A 14,395-nucleotide genomic window follows, 5' to 3' on the forward strand; every position below is an offset into this window, starting at 1 on the left:
TGTCTTCTCTAAGTGGATGGACCAGCTGAGAGATTAGCTGGATATGGTTCAAGGACCTTGTCAAAGTCACGGAAATTGAGAACATGTTGGATGACAATGGCGAGGTACGAAAAGGTGCTGGAGCTCGGACGCTCAGTGAAGACGGGACGTGTAGCTAAGTAGGTAAAAAGAAACTAAATCAAGGAAAAAAATTAAAAGGGAATAGTTAGAAAGAAATAACTCAGACCTCTGAATCCCATCGGTTGAACGCGTTCGAGTATTATAGTCGGCTCAAAACTACCTGAAGCTCGGTGCAATCGCGTAAGCGTATGCGCAAGTTGCGTAACTTATCTTCACCCCACTTCGAGCGCAGCCGCTTACGCAACTAAGCGGAGTTTCAGATCGTTTTCACCAGACTATAATATTATTTCTCGAAGCAGATAAATACATATACAATTACCTTCGCATCCACGATGATATCGAAGCGCAGAAAAGAAACAGCTTTAGCTAGATTATTACTCTCTCATGTATGCAATAGCGCTTTTTATAGCGCTATAAACGACACGATCTCGACTAATCTGTCAAAACAATCAAATATCGGAAGCAATCCTTACAGATTTAATCGTTTCTCTCCATCTTTCCCGCATATATGATTAGTGTGCGGTCGTATTCTGTTAGTGTTTGAGTCTTGTTCGAGTTTCCTCGTAATCTGTTTTGAGATATTCTAGCCAAACAGACATCTTTGTAAAAACTGAACCAGCTATTCAAAAAAAGAAATCTAACACGCTTCATATCTGCAATATTCTCATCTTATGCGAACGTTTGAGACGCGGTGCATCTGGAATTAGAATACCCAAAGTTGTTAAAGTTGTTATTCTGTTCTAAAGAGCAACTCGCTTACCATTATTTCCTTTCAACTTATGTTTTCTTGATTGTAGTGGGCTTTTATCTTATTTATAAATTTTACAATGGCTCGAACTGTGTATCTTTGGCACATGAACTAGTGAAACAGAGACTAATCCGAACATTTATACACTGAGAACGGTAAACAACATAAACTGGAATTTCGATCTCATCCAGGGTCCGTATGCATTTCTCGCATGGATGGGAGACGCCTTCTCTTTTGCTCATGAGGGACATTGTCAGCAGCATTTGCAAGCGCAAACGGTAGCTTTCGCAAAAATTTACTCTAAGTTCCGAATTCTGGAAAAATCTCTACTAGCGATGATTTACTTTTCTATTCTCCCTTGGAGCCCATGAGAGTAACTATGCATACGGCACAAGGAAGACTATAACACATTTTTTCATAAACAAGAAGACCAGTAGTGATATAATGATAAAATACTTTTGAATGACCAGTTTTATGAAGAGTGGAACTAAAAAAGTTATCGAGGTCCATCTAGGCATAGAAGAAGTTGGTTTACGAAGGCGTAGCAGTTCTAGTTCAGCAAGGGAGATTTTTCTTCCTCAAAAAAAGGAAAACTTTCAAAAAAAAAAGCGGGTTAATCACAAAGACTCACACACCACTGCTACGAGAAAACCGTACTTTGACGCTATGCGGAACCTCCTGCTTTGCTATTTTCGAGGAGAATGTATTTCTTGCCTGAGCTAAAACTGTTTGAGACCATTTCTGGATCCACTCCTTGTTGAAGTTCCTTTAAGGATTCTCAACAGCTTCTGTGATCCACTAATAATAACTCTTGCGCGTAGAAAGAGTTTCTCAGAGAGATCAAATTTCTCGAAACAGATCAAACAGATCACCGACGATCCGAACCAGAGGTAGTCATATGGCTCCCGGATGTGATAAATAATGCGTAGAAGGCAGTAGTGATGTGAATTATGTGAAACCCTGGAAAGGGTATTAATTCAGAGAATAATTCAGTTTATAAATCAGAGAAGTGAATTGAACTATACCTGACCTGAAAACAACTCAAACAACATTCACCGGCAGTATCAGTGACACCCATATGTGCGTCGCCCAGGACAGTATCCGCTTCTTCAGCAGCGCTTCGCATTACAACATTATATCGCCGTCTTTTACACCATGATGCCACAACCTTCAAGAAATCACGATAAGAATAGTTTCGAGGATGCTTTCAGCGAAATAAAAACAGTGATAGTAATGAAAAACCGTTTTTTTTAAAGAAGCTTTACCTACCTGAACAAGCATAACCGTACCGACAGCGCTAAGAACTCGTCCGCCGAAATTCAGCAAACCAATGAGGTACTTTGAAGGTGCTTGGGACAAGGCTGAACATTCATAATCCTCATGTTGTGAGAGGAAGTAAGGAGGGACCATGTCTTAGTTATTCGTTCGTCTGTTTCTTTTTTTTCTAGAGGAAAAGTTTGTCACAGTCTTCAAGACTCAAGAACTGTGGCAAACGTTTTACTATGGGGTGCAAATATTGTTTCCTGTCATTGCTTACGTGCTGTCGAAATTAGCACAAACAAATTTAAAGGCATCACTCCACGAATCTGAGCTGGTACGGATTCCAGGTGGAGTATTCGTATATAGGATCGTAGATTAAGGAGAGGGGAGTGATTCCGTCCATTTCTTCCTAATTGCCGTAAAAAACGGCCCGGAAGATACGGCTTCGAGCGTTCCGGCGTGCTATTTTCAACAACGGGTTCGATTGGAGCGCGCCAGGCGTGCGCACACGCCGCATCTTTCGGGCCGTTTTTACTCGACCTCAGATTCGTGCGGTGATGATGTTAAGGAGAAATGTAGTGGGGGAGGTTCAGTAAAGCGCATTCTTGTTTCTGGAAACTCTATCTTCCCTTTTTTTCTACTGGTAACTTTAGCTTACATGTCATAGATCCTCTAAAGCTTATGCTCAAGTTTTAAGGTTGTAACTAATTTAGTTATTTGCTTCCAGGAATAAGAGCGCGGTTGAGTGCCCTCCTCACTATACCTTAACCCAAATTCGGTCGTATTAATAACTGTTGGAAATAACGAATTCTGGATTCTCCTGGAAACGAGATGGAATGCGTACCTTTCTTCAACTTGAATCTCAAAGTATGTTCGTTTTCCACCGCAGTCTTCACCACTTCTGCATTGAGCTGCGCTGACCAAACACTAGCGAGGTAAGCAAGAACGTTGCATAACGTACCGAACACGAGGAACATGACTATGCCAGCACATTGATTCCCTGTAAAAATACATCCTCAACGAGTGCTACGAAAGCTCAAAGGTGAATGTGCACACAAACCTTGGGGTCTTTGGTTTGATCTGGTCATACGTCCGCCTACTAGGGTTACTCTTCTAAGTAATTTCGCTTACATGATTTTAACAACACTCTTTCATAGCACTCTTGGACTGTTCTTGACCTGATTTCTTCCATTTTCCATCAAAAACACAGCGATTTCCACATCAACGCCACTACCCTCTACACCCCTTAACTCTCGAAAAAGTCCCCAGTCCCCCCAAAGCGAACTCTCCAAGTTCCCCTATCGTAACCCAAAGATAGGCGTCGATTGAAAAGTGTAGGACGTGGGTTGCGGGAGCAGAGCCCAGCGCACCACCCTTAACTCATGGTCGAGTCAAAACGATTTCAAATGCGGTTCAGTTAGGGCTTAGGGGAGTGGATTCAAAGTGGTGCGGCTGGAGCTAGTGGTTGCGATCGAGGTGGGACCCGTCTAATCACCAGCTTCACGTGGACTGTAGCGATGAGTGATGATCGTTTTGAGGAGACTGTACTACTTCTATTCGAACGTCCACTAACACCAGTTGATTCGCCGCCAAGTCCCTTTTACTTTGTGCAGTCGAACCACTAACGTTGTGATTCGCCAGCAACGATAAATTCCAGATGTTTCCATTCGCGTGTGTCTAGGAAGACATTTACGGATCACGCGCTCCAACACAATGACTCCTTGTAACACCGCCGTCTGATATCAGTAGCGAACTTTTTCCACAAACACGTGTGAACTTTGATGAGTGCTCGTCGAATGGATTGTTTACTTTCGTAGAGGTCACGTCATGCAAGGAGTAATGCCATTAATAATTTTATCATTGGAATTCTTTCTATCTCTTCGTTTTGGTAAAATCTGTGGTAGAATGTAGTTGACGGTGCCGGTTGACACTGATCTAATCAAATGTTAATTCAGAGCGAAGAAAAAACGTTGTTAGAGCACAAAGACTGTTCTTATTACTGTTAAATGCGGAGAATTGCGGAGAAACCACTGCTCAGACTGTATCTGCTGTTTTTTTTACTGTTTTTATTGAAAGTGCTTGACGGTATGACTTAGTTATTCACTTACAGTTTGAACAGTTTTGAAGGTTTGGTAAAGTTAAAGGCATCACCTCACGAATCTGGGATGGTACAGTATTCAGGTGGAGTATTCTCATACGGAATAATAGATTATGGAGAGGGAGGTGGTTCCGTCCATTTCTTCTTAATTGCCGTAAAAAACGGTCCGGTAGATGCGCGCTCCAATCGAACTCGTTGTGGAAAATAGTGCATCGGAACGCTCGACCCTCTCTCCATAATTTACTATCCCGTATGAGAATAATCCACCTGAACATCAGATTCGTGGGGTGATGCCTTTAAAGGATTACTAGTTACACCTCTATTCTACTTTATTATCTTAGTAGATTTAGCCTACATGTCGATGTGTCCTTTAAGACCAATGCTTAGGTTCCAGGCCCCCGAATAACCTAAATATTCACTTACCGATGATGTCGACCGATGAGCTGTCGCCTTCTTAAATATGAAATGATTCGACAGTTAAGGACGATTTCTGTGGTCTAAGTGCAGTTCGATTAGGTCAGTTTTGGAGAACCCCTTAATTTCTTTCTTGTCCCTCTCCCCCTCTCCCCTCCTCCCCTCCCATCCCTCCCAAGTTTTTTTTTGTGTAATTCCCAGTAGACAAATTTGCTGACGTAATTAGTTTTTATTAGTATTAGTTATTATTATTGTTATTTATTTATTTCTATCTACTTTTTAGTTATTTTATTTAGTTTATTAGACGACGCGGATCCACTCATTTATCCTACTGGATTTCATTGATTCTCGTGATTTTACATGCGTTCACTGGGAATTACGAGGATAATTGGCTAACTCCAAGGAATTAGATGTTTTTATTCTCTTCACGCGTTCCGCGTGTGGCTCTCTATCTTGTTTTTTTTTGCCGCGGAATTTTGAAAAAAAAGTGGAATCTGTCAGATAGAGTAATGCAGACGTGGGACCTTGTACTGTTGTATTTTGAGGGTTCTTTGGTACCAGCTACCGATAAATCGCTATTTTTTGTTGTTGTTTTTGTTGCTTCAACTGAAATAGGTTGTGCATCAACAGTAGGGATGACATCATCTGAGGCAACAGGTTTTTTTCTTTAAAGATTCGAATCATCATTGTTTACTTTGCAAATCGGCGCTGTTGAGGCGGAGTCCATCGACCTTACGCTCTCTTAGCTCCGCCTACTGTCCTCTACTGCTAGGATGGGAATACAGTTACCACCCCTCGAGTGTAAGTGTAACCGTCACGTGTTTATCTCACAGTTCACTGACGGATATTTACACAACGAAGACGTGTGGGCCCTTTATAAGGCAAGCGAAGCGCTACCTGATAATATTAAGGAACCGGGAATGAGTCTTTCCTATCTACTTCTACCATTACTGTCATCATTTACGTCCAGCATTGGTTTCACCTCATTACTACTAAACTGGAAGTCAACAATAATATACCAGTTGACAGAATTGCTAATAGCATTACTTCTATCCATCGATTATATTCCAATAGCTGTATTTATTCTACAATTGGCAATTGTTGTAAAGGTTGTCGCAAGGGAAATGGGATACGGTATATTTTTGAAGCTCATCTGACCACACGGTTACACGTTTTACGTCCCATTTCATTTATTTGATTAATCATTATAATAATTATTTTTTTATTATGATTATAGTGGTTAATTATCATTATTATTTACTTTGACCAATTTTTATTTAATTTGCCTGTTTATTTACAATAATTGGTCCTCCTTTTACCGTAGTCTGAAAGTGGTTCGGAAATCTTATTTATTTTATCTACTATTATTATTATTATTATTATTATTATTATTATTATTATTATTATTATTATTATTATTACTATTATTATTATTGATTAATTAATTAGTTAATTAATTAATTTTGACCATTTGTTTATTATTAATTATTTTATCTGTTTTTTTTTCTTAATAACTAGTCTTTCCCTTACCATATTCTGTTAGTGGTTCGAGAATTTCATCTATTTTATCTATTATTATTATTATTATTATTATTATTATTATTATTTATTATTATTATTATTTATTATTATTATTATTATTATTCGTATCAATTATTTTGACCGAACATTATTTTTTTAAATTTCTTTTAGGAAGATTGCGATGTATTCAGAAAATAAATATAGCACGGAAATTTCCAGATATCGTCATTCGATTATGTGACTAGAATTCGAGGAAACGTGGAATGTCTGCCGATCAACGGGTTTTTTTCCATGAAGAAGGGTGTTCGACCACAAATTTATGATGTCTCACAGCAATTCGCTGCGCAACACTAATTGGAACACGAGAGAATAAATTTCCCCTTTTTTCACACACAAATAATTTCACAATCATAATGCGAAATAGTTTATAGGTAGAAGAGAGAGCAGGGTTTTATTTTGAGGTTCGATTTAGTTCCAGAATCTACGGAATCTATGAACGTTATTTGTTATCTGTAATTGTGTATGAGTTATGTGTGTACATACGTGTTCTATTAATAAATAAATAGAATTTCTAAACAAATTTGTTGTGATTGATGAGTGGAACGGAAAAGATGGACTGAAAAAAATCTCACTGGAGGTATCCTGGTATATAAATAGCATAAAATTGTCCCTTCCACCTACGCAAATCATCTCATGGAGGACCCAAAAATGAAGCGGGACCCAAACTTGGTGTAATTGGACTCAGGCTGGCACTGGTGTAGATGATTTTTAAGCAAATAATCAATCACGGTCAAAATCATGTCTTCTCAATGACTTAAACTTGAACGGATGCAAAAATTTGAAAATAATGTAATAAATAAATTGAAAATAAATGAACGGACACAACTGTATCATTATTTTGATACTATCTCTTCCTAGGACAAAGAGTGAAAGTTTCCATAAAAGGATTTTTAGGAAGCTGTAATTTACGGAGTTTTGCAGAAAAAAGTGTAGATGGATGACCTCGTTTAAGTTGGCTTAGATATTAAGATCTTAAGATTTATCGAAAATAAAATGTCAGAAAAGAACTTCTAGCATATGTAGTATTTTTTCTTCTTCCAATTGTCTTTTTAGGTATGAAATTTTCAATATTCTCGCTGTACTTTGTTTATGTTTTTTTCTGGATAAACCATGTAATTTTCTAGTGACCTGTTTGGTTTTTATTTAAACGTTCATTCACCGATTCCTCACCTCACCGCTAATATGTCCGATCATCGGTCTCACGACTACACATGTTCTTATCAAATGTTATTGTTTTCGACAGAAATCATAACAGAAAGTGGGTCCCACGCAATTAAATTTCACCCTTTCCCGCATTTTTTGGTTTGTCAACTACAGTATATTTGAAAATTCCCCCAAATTTGAAGTTTTAGTTTAGAAATTCCAAGAAAAAGAAGCTGGGAAATTCTTCCTTTTTAAAATGTATGAACATGAATCATTTTTGGTATAGAGGGCTGTGACTCAGTGTTTTGATAAACATGGCGGAAAAAATATTTCTGATAAAAAGGGACCGTAAAAGTAAGATAAGGTGGTTCTTTGAGTGACCGTAGGAAGCATACACAGAGCAGCTTGAGACGATTAACAGTAACTTTAAAGTCTCCCTGAGAGTAGGTCCCAAAAATAATCCACGGAAAAAAACCCACTCCTGAATTTTGCTCTCTGATCTCGTAATTTTGCTCTCAGACTGCTCATCGATAGTGTTTTTTTCATGTTCGGCGATGATGTACCAGGATGTTCGTCAGGAATTTCGAGATGAACAGTGTCAGGTTCGATCTGAAAAGAAAAGGAAACAGAAATTGAGAAATTTTACGAGAAACAGGAAAATCAAAACAATTAAAATTATGGATATGAAAAAAATATTTTCCAAAGTAAATTTAGAGCTGAGACTATTATAAAGTTGCTTAATAACTGACGTATGACTTAAAACATCATGTGACAGGCATCTATTATCGCTGGATTTTTTTTTTGTATGAATGATTGAATGCAGAATTTCCCAGTGAAATCATTCGAAAACAGGTTCTTCAAATATTTTTCCATTTTCTTTTTATTTTGAGTGGTAACTGGTGCTTCTTAGAGAAGAATTAGCCGTGAACCCTAAAAGCTTTGGAGGATTTTAGCTTTTGAAACAGTGTTAACTTCCAAAAATTGGAAAAAATTAATAAAATTAAAACTTGAAAAGTCTAAGTTTAATTTTAAAAAAAACTAAAATTAAAAATAGACTGTAGCAATAACAATAAAATAAAGAAATAAAATAATTAATAAAATTATTAAAAATGAACATTAAAATTTGAAAAAAAGAACAAAAATTCAAGAAAGAAAAAGAACAGTGAAAATTCAGTCGCATTCATACAAAAGAAGAATTATTTGTTACGAGTACCTATTGGTAATGGGAGAAGACAAAGAAATTTTTTTTTTAAATTCCATAGCTTTTAAATAAAAACAAAAATTGAAGAGAAAACAAAAAAAAGCAGAAATAGTGATGTTTATGATGATTTTCTGAGAGGAAATTCAACTTACTCTAATCTCGACCTCAGCCGGTGCCAACTTTTTCCTTTCTTCCGCATCCGACATGACGTTCCTACGAGATTTCATCCTACAAACATGGGATTTTTGGTCTGGTCCTCTTTAAAATACCAAACATTAGAAGGTGAAAAGGTGAGTAAACACAATAAACATAAACAACGTATAATAATAATAATAATAATAATAATAATAATAATGTAAGATGAAATAAATGAACGAATTAGTGCAGGAAAAAAGTCGACGAATGCTGAGCAAAAATGCTCAGCGTGAAAAAAACGTCATTGCGACTTCGTAGCAACATCTGATACCCATGAGACAAAATTTGCACTTTGATAGTGAGAAATAATGAACGGCTACGTATGTTTACGCAGAGAAATTTCAATGAAAAACATGGATTTTGCATAAATGAACAATTTTGTGCAGAAAAAAATGAAAAAGAAGAAAAAAAAATCGGAAAAATGGTAACAGAAATTAATTGATGATTGAATTGAAAGGCTCTTTTTTTTTGAAGAAAAAAAACATTGATCTACTAAAAGAAGAGAAAATTGTATAACGAGAGATAAAAGAAACAGTGTAGGATTTTCTTTTTCCCTAAGGCTCAGTCTGTCGGAGGCAATGAAAAATTTGGATATTGATTTGGGTTTGAGAAGAAATAAATGCACCGAATAACCGAATAACAATGAAAAAATTACAATAATAATCAAATTTTATGTAATTGACATTAAGACGTGTATGAAAAACTTAAACTAAAGGAATGAAAGGAGCTCCATAGTAAAGAAAAAGTAGAAAAAAAGAAAATATTCTTAAATATCCTTAAAAAAACGTCTACGAAGTTGAAGAAATCAGCAGCGAATGTGACATCGAACTAACCAACTCCATTATTCGGCTTGGCTTGGAGTCCGACGAGCAGCGATTGCTCAATTCAATTGGCCGAGCGGAAGCGGATTTCTTTCTGAAATAGCATGTCTTTTAGGAGAAAAAATGTTCTAAAAATTTTACAGTTGTTTTTTTTTCCTTTACCTCTGTACATGAATGGAACAATTACTTTATTGAATTCACAGAGAATCTAGAAATTTCTGGAAAATTGGATTTTTTCAGCGAATCTTCAGCGAATTTATCTGCCCGAGGAAAGAAGAAGGAAGAGAAAAATAACGCCGGAACTTTCCACCTGAATTTTGCTGCAAATCGATTAATTCGAGGTAATTTAGAAAAAGGTAATGGAGGAAAAAACGAAAAATGAAAACTTTGCATTGATGCAGACTCATAAATAAATAGTTTGACGGCGAGAAAAGCTGACCGCCTCCGATCGATTGCCCCTAAGTGAGGAAGTGCCGGAGGACATTTTCTTTTTTTCACACTAATGGATCCTGCACTATGAAACTTCTTGAAGAAATGGAGATTTCACGTAATTACGATGTTAAACGTTTTCTTCTGGAAAAAGAAAAGAACCACCTAAGAAAACTTTAATTTGCAGGATAAAAAATCTCGTCGGGACCTTACAGACACGGATGAGAGGAATAAGCTGGGATTTGCTCAAATAGAGATTGAGATCCATCGGATTCTCCAGGAGGATTCACTGAGAAATCCAATTTTTTTTTCACCTTCCTGTAAATTTCTGTCAATCACATGATCAGTATGATCTCTTTACTGGTCATGATCTATGACAAATCGATGTGAAATCAATTAACGCTCTCCGTTTACTTCGCCTAAAATCAGGAGAATAATAATTTCCGTCAGTTAACTCATTTGGAAGTTTCGGATATTTTTCTATTTTCTACTTTATTTTCTATTTCTATTTTTATTTTTGTTTTGGTTACTTACGTATATTTTAATTTAATTAGCAGTTGATAATCAGTGTAAAAACTCAGTAAGTTTCTCTGTAAACACTACTTTTCGTACCTGTCGTTAACATCCAAACAACCGTCGTGGCCAACGAATGCAACGAATCCAACGAATATTCGAGTTTAACTTGAATCCTTTAATTTCAATCCTTAGTTCTAATTTGTTTCAGTCTTATTTTGGTTTTGATTTTGTGATATTAAGCTAAATTAGAGATTACTATTGTTATTGTTATTCTTATTCTTATTATTCTTATTCTTCTTCTTATTATTATTATTATTGTTACTGCAACATATTTCGTCATGGTATAAATTTTTCATACTATTTTTTCCCCTTCAGTAGTGTCATTTTCCAAAAAGAACCTTTTTTCGAGCATATCTCGTTATTTTTGTAGTCATTTTTTACGAATAGCACTTTTTTCACAAGGATTGTCTGAGTAAAAGCAGTTCAATCGTTTCGGTAAGGAAATATTTACAGACTTGAATTGGTTGTGCTTGTAGTAATGAAAATTTTTGCATTTGTAGATTATTCCTGAGCAAAAGTATGGGCTGGAGAATCCTTTGACCCGATAATAAGCTTCTGATGTTTTATTTTACGTAGAACAGTTATTTTGAGGTGTTTGAAGGAGTTATTTTATGTGGATAATTTCCTCTTCCTCTTCATTTCCTCTTCTCCTGTTGAAAACCCTACGAAAAACGTTAATGTGATCGCAAAACCGGTCTTCGACCAGGCATTACTCGATCTTCAATGGAGATCTTCCAGTTCAACTCATTATTGACCTCCATTCATCGCGAACATCGCGCGCACTTTTTCGCTTGATTATAGTCACAAAGAATGTCTCCGCCGTTTGAAAAAGGAAGTGCATGATTCCCTGAGAAACGATTTCCTAGAAGATATTTCTTTTCTTCACAATAAAAATAGGGAATTTTCTACTGAAGTATCAGTTTCAAGAAATGAATTGAGTTGATCTTTTGACTAATAATAATAATAATGATAATAATAATAATAATAATATAATATGATAATAATAATATAATATGATAAAAGATGCCTGTCACATGATATTTTAAGTAGTACGTCATTTATTAGGCAACTTTACTAAAGTCTCAGCTCTAAATTTACTTATTTCGTTTATTTATTATTTGTTATTTTCGTTTATTTATTATTTGTTCGTTTTTCACCTCATTTTTGATTTCCACTGAGGACAGATGAAGAAAGTAAATGAATGAATTATTAAAAGCGTTGAACAATCCGTTTCGGATGCGTCAACGCGTTCGACTTCATATCAAAATCATTTGAAGTTTATGAACGTATATCCTAAAGAAATAGTGACTTGCGAGGCAATCCATTAAATCAGTGTTTTTGTTCCTCCAGATAAGCTTGACGCCAATTTATCGAAATCGGAAAGACTTGGTTGACCTGTGGACGATGGATGCATCGACCGTGCGATCACAATCGAACCTTCTCTCAAAAACTGCGCTACGCTCGCCTTCAAATGGATTTTTTCGATGAAAATAACTCATTTTAGACGAGCGTAGTGTAGTTGGTAAGAAGTTCTGCCACGACGGCACCATCAATCGTTGGTTCGGAAACGCTCCGGCGCTAACTAAGCATTTAATCTATTCGGAGTCGACAAACTGGTGTCAGAATCGTCTGAGAGGATAGGTACACTGACTTGACACATCGGCTTGCCCTTGCAAGTCATTATAAGGCTGCAAGTGGGTTCATGAACCTCAAAATAATTTTATATTCAAGTCGCATCCTCATAGGGATTGGTGATTGCTCGGGCACGTTGTCCTTCGTTCTTTATTCCAATTTATTATTCACTGGTTTTTCTCAATTTTATGACACTTTCTATGGGATTTTTATAGATGTCTTTGACCTATATACTTAGAAGAGGCGAAAAGTGACGATGAGATTATTTTTTTTGTGCCAGAGGTCACAAAAACTCTCAATGTAAGTTGGACGTTTCCAGAAATTAACTGCCGAAAAGTGATTAAATTTGAAAAGTTTAAATTGAAGAGAAAGAAGTTTTAAATTTGAAAAAAATGGTCAAAGTGATAACATTCCCATTCTCCGCTGTTTGTTTACGCTTGATGTGCAAATATGCAAATTTGTTGATGTGCAAATATGCTCGCGGACATGTGCACGTGAAAATACCGTGAGCACTGGTGCTGCAAACTCGTACGGAACGGAGGTAATTTGATATTTATTTCTCAGCTAAACCGAAGCAGTACAGCGGAATTTAGCAACTTAGCCTCAAGCATCACGATCCAGAACTCGTCCGGATTCATAGCAGTTGACCTCACTTTGTCACGTAAAGGTCTACAAACCATTAAGACAATTTTCGTGCTTTCGGTTGTGAGCGAGGAGTGGGAATGCGGTCAAATCGGTCATATTTTTCGAAATTTAGGCATCTGTTCACATTTTGGGAATTAATTTCTGGAAAACCTCAGCTGACACTGGAATTCTTTTATGAGTCTCTGGTACAGAAAAATAACCTCACCATTACCTTTCACTCTTTCTCCATTGCTGTGGTAGGAGGTCTCCTTTTGAATGTTCATTACCGTACTACCGCAGGAGTTCAGTATTAGCCATTATTGACAAATAAAAACACATACACACAGAGCCAAACTACATACATGCCGAGAAAACATGAAGATTAACCATTGCAGGTTTTCTGAGCAGTGTAGGTCCACGACAGAGGGTCACTTTTTAAAGGCGAGTGTGTTGGAACTCCTGGACCCCCCTCAGGATATCCAGTCAGGACCATGGTTTCCCCTGAGAAACTGATCCCAGTTAGAATAAACATGAAACGGATTCATTGGCTATGATAATATCACCATATCCTTATAGTAGTTGGAATTTCACCAAGTCGAACTCGTCCAGCTGTGTACCCATGAGCCCGTGGCCCCATTTCCTTCCTGAGAATCCACTTGCAAATCATTCTGACCTAACGTAAGAGTTTTTGCTTTCCGTACGAGTTTAACGCTTCTCCCACGGTAATTTCAATGTCTCGGAAATGTCTTCGAACAAACCTGATCATCGTCGGATGCGTTGAGATGGACGGACGCCACAATCTGCTTCGGATCGGAACAGGTTTCGATGCCAAGGCGGTCGCTCCTCGGGTAACAGCTGGCTGCTTTTTCGTCAAATCATACTCGTCCCCCCCATTGTTCCGTGCAGTTCTTCGGATCGCTGATAGCCGTACGCTATCATTTTATTGCGGATGCGTTATTCTATCTAATATAATCCTTTTTTCAAAGTCTAAAATGTGTTATAGAATTCGAAAAGGGTTTTTACTCTTTTGACCACAACGGCAATTTTTTTTAAAATCAAAAGCTCTACTTTTGCGAATTCGATTAGTACCAGAGTCTTGAGAAGTCCAGAGTTTCTACGGAAATTTTCGGTATTTTGCAAAGTGTCCCCGCACAACGAAGATTTCCTGGATACTATCGCTACGCATTCGAAATTTTTTTCTATTTTTGAGCTTCTATAGCCTGAGGTCCTAAACTACCAGGTCGTCAACAGCTTTCGCAAGTTATCTGAATAATTATTAATATTACCATTGATTATTAATGATAATATTATTATTAGACATCTGAATAATTGTTGTTTTGAGTTCCAAATCGCTGTCCAATCCATAGCTGAACATTTCGAGACCAAATCATTGAAGGGAATGGTTGAGGGAATGGCTGAGCTGAAAAATCTAGAACCTATGGGAATTAATCTGCTCCTACGGTAACTTTTCCATGTTTTCTAGGAACTTTACGGGATCACTAACAATTAAATTTATCATAAAATCGGTTCCTCAAACCCTCTGGTTTACCGCT

The 14,395-nt window shown here is 36.9% G+C and overlaps 2 protein-coding genes across 2 annotated transcripts; one reads left to right on the plus strand and one right to left on the minus strand.

Moving 5' to 3' along the window:
• Nucleotides 1-1,816: 1,816 nt before the first annotated feature.
• Nucleotides 1,817-3,216, minus strand: RB195_003683 (uncharacterized protein; the record flags this gene model as incomplete). The annotated part of the gene is made up of 5 exons (XM_064201439.1): nucleotides 1,817-1,828; nucleotides 1,899-2,036; nucleotides 2,138-2,229; nucleotides 2,973-3,128; nucleotides 3,189-3,216. The coding sequence occupies 5 exons, from the start codon at nucleotides 3,214-3,216 to the stop codon at nucleotides 1,817-1,819; spliced, it is 426 nt and encodes a 141-aa protein (XP_064057320.1).
• A 2,197-nt stretch (nucleotides 3,217-5,413) lies between these two features.
• RB195_003684 (uncharacterized protein) lies at nucleotides 5,414-6,406 on the plus strand (the record flags this gene model as incomplete). Its single annotated transcript, XM_064201440.1, has 2 exons — nucleotides 5,414-5,774; nucleotides 6,381-6,406. 2 exons carry the CDS (start codon nucleotides 5,414-5,416, stop codon nucleotides 6,404-6,406), a joined length of 387 nt encoding a protein of 128 aa, XP_064057321.1.
• Nucleotides 6,407-14,395: the final 7,989 nt, after the last annotated feature.

This window comes from Necator americanus, chromosome IV, assembly GCF_031761385.1.
Source record: "Necator americanus strain Aroian chromosome IV, whole genome shotgun sequence".
In the NCBI taxonomy this organism is placed as follows: Eukaryota; Metazoa; Nematoda; class Chromadorea; order Rhabditida; family Ancylostomatidae; genus Necator; species Necator americanus.